Source organism: Gouania willdenowi, unplaced genomic scaffold (genome assembly GCF_900634775.1).
Source record: "Gouania willdenowi unplaced genomic scaffold, fGouWil2.1 scaffold_373_arrow_ctg1, whole genome shotgun sequence".
Classification (NCBI taxonomy): domain Eukaryota; kingdom Metazoa; phylum Chordata; class Actinopteri; order Blenniiformes; family Gobiesocidae; genus Gouania; species Gouania willdenowi.
In genome coordinates this window covers 25,146-38,415 of record NW_021145134.1, presented here as the reverse complement: position 1 = coordinate 38,415, position 13,270 = coordinate 25,146, and the positions used below count along the sequence as shown (strand labels likewise).

Below are 13,270 nucleotides of genomic sequence, written 5' to 3'. Positions count from 1 at the left end.
TGAATGAATATGTTATAATTCATTCTATAGTTCATTTTATCTTCTTTTTGAATAATGTGTTATGGTTTCCTTTTATTCAGAATACATTTAACTCCTGACATGTTTCAACTGCCAACTGCCGGTCTTCCTCAGAGGCTTCCACTGATCTCTTTGATGTCCTTGTGAGTTATTTCTGGGTGTGGCCAACTTGACAGTTTTATCAGGCAGGCCATGCTCTCCGTCACCACGATCAGCAGACTCCTCTGAGGAAGACTGGCAGTCGAAACATGTCAAGAGATCAAAGTAAACGCTGTCTGAATAAAACGAAACCGTAACATATTACTCCAAAAACCTAGCTTCTGTTTCACTTCCTGTGTTTCGCTAATGGTTTTTTTTTTTTAATTAACTCTTCCATGTTGGTCAGAAAGTGGGGTTTTTTTTTTTTTGTTTGTTTTTTTAAATGCGATTTTGCATGTTTGTAGATCGTACTGGAGAACAGTAGTCGAGAGGACAAGCACGAGTGTCCGTTTGGTCGCAGCAGCATCGAGCTGACAAAGATGCTGTGTGAGATTTTGAAAGTTGGCGAGCTTCGTAAGTATGCACACACACACACACACACACACACACACACACACACACCTTTCACACTGCGTGCATGATAAGACAAACATAATTTGCTCCTTGTCATTCTTCATTTAGTTTTTCATCCTGGGCTCAGAAGGCTTAGAGGGGAAGTGTACGGATATAATAAACACGAGCGGAGCGACTACGTGCATAAATCTGTGCATATTACAAACTAAACTCACTGTGTACACAGTCTCTGTACAAATGAGAGCAGCCATTATGTTCAGTAATTGTGCTGCAGTTCTTTTTTTTTAGTGATGTGCCTCGCCCCCACTGAGCCCCTTTCAGCTAATATACCGCCTCTGGAAGGCCGCTGTGCCGAGAAATAAACACTCTGCTTACGTCCGTTTCAAATTGATGTGCCCTTTTCATTTGTCTCCTCTTGTTTAAATGGTGACTTGGTCTGTCCTCGGCTTCAGACTGACCCCCGCTGCTCCCTGTGGGGAGGGAGAGAGCATTTGGAGCTCAGTTTTAAACTGATGTGCCCTTTTCTGCGGCTCAGGTGCTTGTTTTCTACAAGATTTTCAAATTGGCGGCGTTCAAGGTTTTTGGACTAAAGATTGAGGAGGACCTGTCGCTTTATCTGCCTTAAAATACAGTCCAATGTTTACATTTTGCCCTTATTATTGTTATAGTTGAAATATCAAACTAAATGTACAATTTGAAATATTTGCTACTTTATTCTAAATTGTTTTTTTCCCTTATTTGTATTCAATTTTTTGTTCTTTGTTTTTACTTGCAATTTACGACATACAAAAAAAATCATTTAACAAAGGGTAAAAATTTTCAGGGGCATTTACTTTGTTAAAGGTGCAGTCCGCAACGCTCAGATCCCCCTCTCCCCCTCCCTCCCCGCTGCTCTCTTGCCCTGCCTCCAAACTTTCCAAAGTCCCTCCCTCAGAGGAGCTAACAAGCTAACGTTAGTCCGACAGCAACATCACTGTAATATAAAATGCACTGTTAAAAGCATATTACTGCAGCGCTTCTCTCTCTCTCTCTCTCTCAATGTGCACATAGTACACCAACCTAGCAGCAGCAACAAAAGCAGCAACAGCACAGTGTTACTTACTGTGCAGCAGCCCAAAACGGAGGCTGCTGCACGTACACAAACAGCACATGCACTACAGAGTTCTAGTGTAACAATTACAAATCAAACATAATGTAAATCAAGCAGCAGTAATTACCTTTCAAGCAGAAAAGTCACCAATTCCATCTTCTACTCCTCCAGACTATACACTGTAAAAAAAGACGGCGCTCTAGCTCCGGGAAAGGGGCGGAGCCTGTGAGCAACAACTGTCAGACAGCCCATCAAACACAATCCTGGCTCTGATTGGTTCTTTTTGCTCGGTCACGGTACATTCTGGCACTCTGCCAAAGGCTGCAGGAGCAGCAGGGGGGACTCAATGAGTCTGTGGTTTTTTTTCACACAAACTACTAGTTTGATGTAAAGCTGTTCTTACATAGTGACAAAAAGTCACTTTTATAAGAGTTGCAGACTGCACCTTTAACAGTCCACTTCTACCAGTTCTGTTCATAAGTGTGTCCTATAAGCTTTAGTAAGTAAATCAACTCATTCATCATATAGATGTCCTGGATGATCTCAAACCAGTGTTCTTTCTTTGGGGATTCGACATTGCACCAGTTTCTGGTTATGGCTTTGTTGCTTGCTATCAGTAAACTCAAGATCTCATTTGTACAGTATTTCATGTGTGTATTTATGTGAATGTGCTCCTAATAAATATTTAATCTCAAATTATATCCCCTAATACAAATCACCAGTTATTTGATAGAACGTACCATAGATAATTCAATAATTAGTATTTTAAGGGGAAAATGGCCTTGCTGAACTTTCAGCATGAGAAATATTCTATATCTGCACTCAAATAATTTTATTATTTCTGTTAAAATATTTTATCACACATTCACGTTATTTTTGTGAGTTTTCAAGGACAATTTTACCCATTGTGTTGAATTTTTGTTGCGACGAGGGTGGCCCTGGAAATTGTCTCTAAAGCGGGGAGCAACAGAAGAAAGTTTGTGAACTACTGGGTTCGTGAAAAGATTATCTCAAGCTGAACCTGGAACTAGATGCATCTAAAGCAGTGTTTTTCAACCTTGGGGTCGTGACCCCATGTGGGGTCGCCTGAAATTGAAATGGTGTTTCCCTGGAATGTGAAAAGAATTACTGATAAAAATGTATTTGACATTTTTCTTGATTATTCTTCAAATCAAAACAGCACACCAATCTCAAACAACTGTATTCTATACTTTCAATTTCTCAAATATAAAGTCACATGATACATGTGGATGTTCATAAATGGACATTTATATTACATGTATTTACACTCGCCATTGATACTAATTCTATGCACTATATATATATATATATATATATATATATATATATATGCAAAAGTCTACACTATTTACAAATATAACTTTTTTAGGACAGAATTTTATATTCATGACCCCACAAGCATCAGGGTACCTGTCATATAATATGGAAATGTTATATTTTGTTATGTAGGTGTAATATAAATGTCCATTTATTAACGTCGACATGTATCATGTGACTGCCCTGTTCAGTCAAGCACACTACAAAAACAGGTGTGCCTCGTGATGTCTGATGAAGGGCGTTCAGCCCGAAACCTCACGTTTTTTTGGTGTAACTTTAATTTAAATTGGTAGCTAGCCACGCAGTTGTGCGGACTCTTTTTTCATTGATATAAAAATGGGGTCATGATGCAAAAAAGGTTGGGAACCACTGATCTAAAGGCCCCTCAGGTCACCTAAACCTACAGAGAACAGAATCCAGGTTTCAAGATACAGTATCTTGGAGCTTGGTTTACATTAGCACAGTGGTTCCCAAACAGGGGTGCAGGAGCACATTGCAGGGGGTACTCGGAAATATTTAACAATTCATTTAAAAAATAATTAGGAACTGCTCCTAGATCTATTTGAGGGTATTTGTAGACAAATTCACCACAAACTTAACAGTACTGTTGCTTAATAAAATACTATATTTTTTTGTAGTTTATTGAAAAAGGATTATTTTATACTGTAGAGGCCATTTTATCACACTTCTGACTATAGGAGACAATAATTAAATACATTTCACAAAGTAGACTGTATTTACTTACTGTTGAAGTAATCACATAAAAGTTCCATGGTATTTAAAAAAAAAAAAAATCTAATTCAAATTCCACTCATTGTTTTAAATGTGTAGATTAAGCATTGGAGAACCCATGTGGTGAACCAATGAGACTCAGTAAGGGATTTAGGAGAGCTTACAGTTCCACAAATGAAAAAGCATATTAAATTATGACGAGGGTACTTTTGATATCTAGAGGGGGTACAAATGATTTGACAAAAAATGCAGAGAGGGTACACGGGGACAAAAACGATTGGGAACCACTGCTTTAGCAGAAGGTTTTTAAATTATTCCACATTTTATAGCAAGCCAATAAAGGAGGAAATAATGTTTTTTTTTTTTCTTGTTTGTAACTGTTGGAACTTTTGCTGCAACTCTTCTAACCCTAAACCCTAACCTATTTTGTTTCAACTCCATACTTTTTGATGCATATCTCAAATGATAACCCATATATCGAACACAACAACAAACATGGTTTGCCACTAATCTATGTGTGTAGGTCAGAGAGGTATACAATATATTCTGGTATATTTATACCTACTATAACCCCAAGTTTTACATCTCTCATCCGTCTCTGTCACAGCTCTGGTATAATATTTGTGTGTAGTTTTTGCTGCACTGCAGATTCTACTTGGAGTGTGTCGTCAGGCGCACTCCATTACCCCTCTGTCTATATTACCTCACACTAATAAATGTACGAGTACTATGAATGTTGCATGTGCCAGGTGAAGGTGCTGTGGAAGTAAGGGCTGTTCGTTAGCGTGAGCATGCTTGTGTGTGTGTGTGTGTGTTTGTGCTTTTCGTGGCGGGAAGATGAGGAAAGAATGGGACTGGCCTCTACACTGACAGCGTCATCCCTCATCTGACCTTTCAGTGGAGCAACAATGAAATGCCTGACACTAATGAGGATGTTGGAGGTTGTGTCTGCCTCACTGAAACGCTTCTCTGTTATGGTATTTACTTCAGGCAGATATTTGAAATTGTGATGCCACATTTTTTAGCCGCTGTCGAGGAACTATGGGCGACATGCTTGGCTTCTCTTCCACAGTGGGAAAAAAAACTTAATTTTGATATCTGAAGTGGAAAAATAATACACACAAACACATTTTTTAGGTTAGATCACTGTTTCTTAAATGGGGTACGTGTACCCCTAGGGGTACGCAATGGCTCTACGGGGGGGTACTTGAGGAAGAGAGGGAAAATAACAAAAGAAAGCATTAAAAATGTGGGGTTTTATGTTTTTTTTTTTTTTGTTAAAAATTATAATAATTCTAAATAGTAACAGCAACTCACAAAACGACGACAAAAACACACAAAATAAGAGAAAAATATCCTGAATAAACAACCACAAAATACACAAAATGACACTAAAAAGAGACTAAGAGAGAAAAATACTATTACCAGCAACACACAAAACAATGACAAAAGAGAGGAAAAAAAAACACAAGATCACTACAAAATACACACAAATAACAAGAGAAACATACAAAACAACGTAAGAAACAACCAAGCGACACCAAAAACACTCACACACAGAGAATAATTTAAATATTACCAGCAACACACAAAAAACAACAAGAACATACAAAATAAGAGAAAAACATACTGAATAATAAAAAGAACAGACAAACAACAACAAAATACACAACGTGACACCAAAAACACACTAAATGATGGTGTAAATGATCTTATTAGAACATGAAATAAAAATACAAGAGTCAGTCTTGGTTCCACACAATACAGGAAATGACCGAATGATAAAAACAATAGAAATAAATCTAAATACTGTTTTATTCCAGTTATTTACAAAATGGGATTATTTAAAATGTGTGTTGTCACTTGTTTTTTTTCATCATCATGGAAATTATAATTTTTTCCACAGAATTCCGAGCAAAATGTTCTAGTTGGACAAAGGGGGTTCAAAAGTTAGATGATTCAGTTTAATTCTGTCTTTGTTGTTTTTCTAATACTGGGAAATATATTTCCCTCAGCATTATAATATGGAAGTGCTTCCATCCTCAGCTGAGATGACAAATAACAATGATGGAAATTAATCTAATCTTGCGTCCAATCAGATGGTTTAAAAAGGAGAGCCCCTGACTCTATGGATTATTGTTTAATAAATCTATCCTATTGAAGGCCTGTAAACAATGCTTCACTCCCTGATTGTGGAATTTAGCTGAACGTGCTGTTTGGTTTGCTGCATCCATCTCAGAGACACACAGGCTTATCTTTATTTATGTTTTTAACCTGTGAACAATCCTCTTCCACACAGTCTCAGAACAACAGAAGCACAGGATTCCCTGAGGAATTACATCAGTGAGGAAAAACGATTGTTGGGAATCTCATTAAAGCAAACAGGGCAATGTACTGTAATGCCATTATGAACTGCTTATGGGTGTATTTTTCTATTTAAATGTCCTTTTTTCTACTTTACGCATTTGTTTTTTTTTTTAATGTGTGGATAAAGAGTGAAGTCTGAACCAGTGGATTAATTATAACACAATTGAAGTCTTTGAGGCTCATTCACTCTCTCAGGCTTCTGTGAAATGCCACTCTGGCCCTCAGACACGGTTTTTCCCACGAGGATGAAACACAGAGGGATTTTGGATTTGCCGAGAGGCCTATGAAGTATTTTCTTTTTTAACCCCCGATTTCCTCTTCAAGCTGTTCTTTTCAACTTCATTCTCACTTTCACCACACTGTATAATTGCTTTCAGCCGTGTTCTTTTTCAGTCTCCTGTAGAATAATTCGTCTCCTGCTTATAGAGTGGATTCAGTCTTACTCCTGGCCATAGATTTGACAAACTGACACCAGCACTGTACAATCCATAATCTTCAGGATGTTTTGATACATCTTTGGAGGGTGTCAAGATACGTGTATGTATATTTGCCCAAGACAAACCAGACAAGTCTTCCTTGTCTTTCTGTCTGCTCGGGTTTGGATAATTCATTGATGTGTGCAGATGTCACACTCCTATCTCTTCCTCTCCCCGTCACCCTCTTCCATTAATTCATAGATTGTCTTTGTCTTTCCCACAATGGCTGATATATGGGTTTAAATTTCAATGCTCCCCCCCCCGTCCCCCCCAAAGGGTGGGGGGGAGGTTTTTTTCCCCCTAGTTTTATGCTATCCAACGCCAATAGGGAAGACAGTTTAAAATCTGCTTTTTCCCCTCACCTTTCCTCCTGTCGTTCTCCCACTTTTCATCTAAATACGGGGCGCCGCCCCTGTGTCAACCCGCAGTTCTCCCGCCCCTGTCCTCTCACGCCATGTGATTGTCTTTTCATGTTTCTTTGGACGAGATCAATCTGAAATGAAATTTTGTTGCTCTGTAACATGTGCAATGACAAATAAAGCTGATTCTGATTCTTCTGATCCCACGTCCGATTCTAAAACATTAATCACCCCCCCCCGTCCCCCCGTGTTTTAGCTGGAACCCGAGGTTTTTATAGGATCTGTGTCTGTGAGGTGTCGTGCCGCGACTTCTCCGACTCCCCAGTTTGAGCTGACCCATGGAATATTTATGAAGTTATTTAGAAAGGGCCAGGCGTGGTGAGTAATGGCTCTGCTTGGTGATTCATGGTTTGTCAGTGAAAGAGGAAGAGTTGAGTCCTGAGGCTTGGCAGGTTGGAGCTTGGACGCACACAGTGGTGGATATGAGATGCACTAAGAAAGCAGGATCTCTTTACAGATGTAGGTCTGAATCAGAGCCAGACTCACACTCACGCCCTCTCCTCACTTTAGTAACGACGTCCTCCTTTAGAACAAGGAGCCATGTTCAGCACCATGGACAGATCCGCGGCTCATTTCAGCTTCCGTTGCTGAAGAGAAACACTGTGTGGAAAATGTGTACCCTACGTTCAGTTCAAAAGCCAAATGAAATATTTAGGCAAGTGTAAGTTTTTCTTTTAGTAAATATATTGCAGCATCTCATCTCAGTGTAGCTGTCAGAACGTTGACGGAGCTGTTCTGCAGTTCTAATCTTGTCGATTGGCATCTCCCACCCTCAAAACCAATTTCTCACCCATCCAAGCACAGTCATGACCTTTGAAAGTGTGAAATTGAAATACTGTGACGTGTTTGGACTGGCCTTGCTTTTCTCTGTCTTTTTCCTCGTGCACACTCACATGCACACACGCCATCTCAGATTCTTTAAAAGCAAGGACATGAATTACAAAAGCTTTTTTTTTTTAGAATACAATGGTGATGTAGTGTTTTCTGTATTTTTTTGAAGGTGTAGTATCAAGATACAAAAATGTGCATACTAGTATCTTGTGAAAAATGTTGTCAAATTTGGAGCAGAAAAACTCTTTAATCCTGGGATTGCCTTGATGAATCACCATTGCAGGAAGAAGACAAGTTAAATATTAAAGTCCAAGCATCTCTGACAGACTTGTGTACTAACGAGTGCTGAGGAAATGTGATCGATTGATGCTATAAGATCATACTTTCTGTGAGTTTCTGTTGATGCCAAACTTAAATGCTTTAGACAAGGTCAGGATTCAGTATTTGTGATCTATTAAATGATGCATTTGATTTGCCCTTTTTTGCTGCACATTCACTAAAAGAACATTACATGATTTAAAGCAGTGATTCTCAAACTTTTTTGGCTCAAGTACCCCCTTTCTCTAACTTCTAAATCCAAGTACCCCCTTTGTCCGAATACAATATTTTTCTTAGAGAACTATTCGAAAACAACTATACAGCATAATGATGGAATGAACGAGTGATAGCACACATTTTTAAAAATCCCATTTTGTAAATAAGTGGAAAGAAACACTATTTAATCCAGTGGTTCTCAACCTTGTATGGATCGTGACCCCATTTTGATATCAAGAATTTCCAGTGACCCCAAAGACATTTTTTTCTAGAATTTGTTTTAGATCATGTTTGAGCTCAGAAATAATTTTCTTACTGCATTTTAGTTTAACTAGATCCACAATGTGAAAGTATAAAACTATAGTTGTTGAAGATTGTTTGTTGTTTTAATTTGGATAAAACAATAATAATTATAAAATGTCAATTTTTTTTTTTTTTTTTTTCATTTTTTAGAAAATTCAGGCGACCCCACATGGGATTTATTTCTATATTTTTTACCATTTCCGGACCAAGACGGACACTTTATTTGTTCATTTTTCCACTCTCTCAAGTACCCCATGTACTGCTATCGCGTAACCCTAGGGGCACACATACCCCCATTTGAGAAACACTGATCTAAGGCATATTTTTACTTTAGCAGAACAGTCATTTAAATCTTGATCTTGTCATTGTGAGCCAGGATAACAAAGGCTTAAACCTTCCTCAGGAGCAAAAACTGTTCATATTTGCCTGAGTAGACATTCTGGCAGTTGATGAGACCACGATTGGTCCAAACACCTGAAACTACCTTACTTGTCTTTATTTTTTAAAACTGAATCAATGAAATGTTTTCAAAACACACACAAAAATGAATTGGCTTGGCCTTGAATCGACCACTGTTGAGCTTCTTATTCAGGACATGTGTCCGTTCAACGATGCTGAGCTGTTTGCTGAGGAGGAAGAAGTCATCCATCAAGGCTGCAGGCTGCGTACCTGCTGCTTTGGCATCCTGCTCACATAAGTAAACAGTGACAGAAGTAAAAGTGAAAATTGCGCTGACGCTGCACACACGTGCCCAGTATACACATGCACCATCTCACCCCATGTGACACGAGGCCACGCTGGCATTGTAATTGGAGTGAGAATTATTATTTTTCCACAGTATTCATCACATGACGGAGCTGCAAGGTGACTCGTTGCAGGGGAGATGTACATTTTTTTCTTAATTTAATTTGTTCAGGGTGACTTTTATAAAAGAGTCAAAATTTTCATAAACAAACACAAGTAACATTAAGGTAGCATGAATAAAAAAGAAAAAGTCTTCGAAATCTCATCTGTATTTCTCACATGTCCTCGTGTACCAGCTCCTTCCAATTTAGTTTAGGTTATAAATTATTCCTGACAGTGGGAACGGCAACGTGAAAATGCTTCTTTCTGAGCTTAGTCCGTCCGTGCTTCGGGTTCTGGCAATAAATTAAAGTCTTGGTAGAATAAATTCCTGCCGATTTCCAGATCATATCTCGTAGTGGACACATAATTATCTTTTTTCCTCACTCATGTTTACTCTTTTAATTCTCTTTTGCTTTAACTTACAATATGTATTTAATAATGTGGGGTTTCATTTTGCACTTAGATTTAGTAACATTCAGGTCATTTTAACTTTGTGTAATTGTGTAAATCAGATGAAATATAGTTTGGTAAAAGGTTTTTTTCTGTAATTTGACAGTTGTGATGATTTCAAGTTTTTGTTTAACTTACAGGCAGATTTGAATTCCAGATCTTTCTCCTATCAAATGTAGCCGTCTCCTTTACTTAGGTTGTGTAATCCCAGATTGACTCACTGACTTTGTGGTCACAGCTTAGTTGCACCATCTGTGTTGGAGTTTGTTGTTTTTCCTTTTTCCTTTTCTTTGTTTGCTTTAGGTTTCTCACTGCCAATGTGACGGTATAGTGGGATAAGAGTATAAACAAAGACATTCACGATGCTTTAATGTAAAGTTTTGGTCGGAGATGTTGATGTTTTTAGAAGCATCATTTTTCTCCGTTATGTATACTTTGGGGGGGAAATGACACTTTCAAGAATGACCAATTGTGAACATTGTCTGATCACATGGCGTGAATTGTGAAATATTACACTTATGTGGGCATATGGTTGAGCATATCCCAAAATGATCATTATGGTGTCCTGTTACTTACTTTGTGAGAACCATCGACCCTGAACATCTGGCTTTGCAGAGGGAGGAAATGGGAGGACAAAGAAGCTATTTGTTTGCTAATAGTCATATATAATGGCGTTTATATAGACTTGGTTGAGCCATTTGGTTTTTAGGGGTGGGACGATTTAGGAAAAAAGTTCACAAGACAATATATGATACTGGGCTGATGAGACGAACTTTTGGAAAGGAAAAAATAAACAAAAAGTTGCAGATTAATAATGAACCATGCTTTTATTTGACTAACACACGCGCATGCACATGTGTAACAATCTGAGAAGACTGATGTGACAACACAGATTTATAAGAAGTAGATACAGTACTTAGAAGAAGTGGATGTATCCGTAGCTTCTGAAATGTAACGTCTTAGCATTGATGTCTTTGTAATATAGGTTTATTACAACATCTATATCAAGAAACGTCTCTAAAGCACTAATAAGGAAAAACATCAAAAAAGCATTTCATTAAGACGTTTTGACAGCTTGATGTTAAGTCACCGCATTGGTTATTTTCCGAGTGGTTAACCTTTCTCACTTGTGCGTCACTTCAAATTGAGGCCATTCATTCTTGATCTTTGCCAAGCACAACCGAGTGCCTTGCTACGCTTAATCCAGCTGCAAGTAATAAGTCACAATAACTGTTAGTATGTGTCATTGCATGGAGATTTTCCATCGCATCATACTGCTGCAAGAACAAACCAGGGCAGGTTAAGGGCCGGAAGCCTCAAAGCGAGAGTTACCTAACCAGGATAACATGACTTTGCACTCTCAATGCTCCATCTCCATTCAAGTGGATAATTTTAAGTGCTTTTGTGCACTAGAGAGAATGATTCGGTCCCGACATTTCAGCTAACTGGAAAACATCTCGTTAGCCTGAAATTAAGCTTTTAATTGCACAAACTGTACATTTAGATATATCGTACTGATTAATGAGAACAACTTAAATATTTTATCGTTTTTCAACGTGACAGGACATATGTTTTAATTATTGTATTTTTCTTTTCATGAAAGCAAGTGATTCAAAGCCAGCTGCATGTTTTGAAGACAGTGGTGAGTTTTCGCTGTGTAATAAAAAAAAAAACAAGAATTTAACCTTTATTTATCCAGAAAAAGTCGCTTTGAGGTTTTTTTTTTTAAAATGAGTCCTAAATAACAGATGTGATCAAATATTTAGTGAGCTACATTCTTTATCCATTTGAATAACATATCACACTGCAGAGCAATCCTTTCTTCTGCAGGTCCAGCTGAGGTTAGTGATTGGTTTAAAAAAAACAAACCTGCCTGTGGCTCACCATGCCCTGCAAACTTCAAGATGGAGAGATTTGTGCAGAGTATCAGGGGAATGCTTCCCTTCTGCATCCTCGAATAAGTCATAGCACGTAATTCATCAGCTTTCAAAGTCCGCGCACTTTGAAAGCTGATGTTGTTTGTTTAAGGATTTACCTTTAAATAAATACAATACCTTTGAAAACCCTGTATAGACAATGATCTGGCCTTCATTAGTTTGCTGATAGGTTAATGGTAGAGTACATTTTTCAGGATCCATCACCTCAGTTTCTCTACAATCGCAAATCCAACGCTTGAAATTGCAGTTAAGGTCACTGTGCTCCGAGGCCTGAGCACATCAATCATTATACTGTGAAATTTCAATGACTGCCTGACCCTTTCCATCCAATTTTATATCTCCTCTTCTCATGGTTGGCCAGGGCTCCTGCTGCTTCACCTTAAAAATCCTTAAATGAACCAGCTCTTGGATCGAGGCCACAACTCATTACTACAAGATGAGGGGGAGACAGTTTCAGCCCAAATGAATGACAAGTCTTGTTATTGTCACTCTGGGTTAATGCAGTTTTGGCACACATTGGTTCTGCCTTTCCTTCCAGCTTCTGATTCCTGTTCCAAACATGCAGCCACTCACAGTTCTTCAGTATGCTACTCATATTAAAAAAACAAACCTCTTTTGGTTGTAGAAAATTAAATCTTTGTTAGAACCAGCTTCTGGCTGGCGTCTGTCTCTGAGGCACAGTTTGTGTTTGAAGCTGATTATGAACTAGCATAGATCTCGATTAATTTGGTACCAGTTCCTTGTTCTTATTAGTTCTTTGTAGGAAACGACCCAATTAATAAACCAAACCCCACAGCAGAATCAGACTCCACTTATTTAATCATCTATATACACTCGCATTACCACTCTATAGTTGTTTGTTCATTTAAAAAAAAAAAACATTGAACCTTCTGTAAACACCTCTATGGTTCCATCTGCACTGACATGCTGTTTTATTTTTTGCTGCTGTCCCTGACGCTGTGTTTTTTTTGTGTCCACAGCCAGTGAAAACTGCCACGATTTCCACCCCATGTTCTTCACCCACGATCGCTCTTTTGAGGAGTTTTTCTGCATCTGCATCCAGCTGCTCAACAAAACATGGAAGGAAATGAGGGCAACTAGTGAAGACTTTAACAAGGTAGGCAGCGTGTGTGTCAATCAAACTATTACTTCTCTGTTTCCATATTAAGACTCGCAGAGGTGAAAGTAACGGATTACAAGTAGCCTACTCATGTTGCTTTTAAGGGTACTTGTACTTTTGAGTATATTTGTAAATCAGTGATATTACTTTTACTTCAGTACATTTTAAAAGAGGTAAAGTCATTCATTACAGTTCTACACCCAAACGAGTAAATAATGATTTTTTGTTTTAAAATGATCAACGGACTTTTTATTTTA

At 38.2% G+C, this 13,270-nt stretch overlaps 1 protein-coding gene across 1 annotated transcript in view; it reads left to right on the top strand.

Annotated features, from left to right (window-relative positions):
- Positions 1–13,270, top strand: part of LOC114460017 (engulfment and cell motility protein 1) — a 66,146-nt gene that overhangs the window by 35,940 nt on the left and 16,936 nt on the right. Inside the window, exons 15-16 of the mRNA XM_028442059.1 lie at positions 462–570; positions 12,874–13,010. Coding sequence (XP_028297860.1) covers positions 462–570; positions 12,874–13,010 — 246 coding nt within the window. The remainder of the gene's footprint in view (positions 1–461; positions 571–12,873; positions 13,011–13,270) is intronic.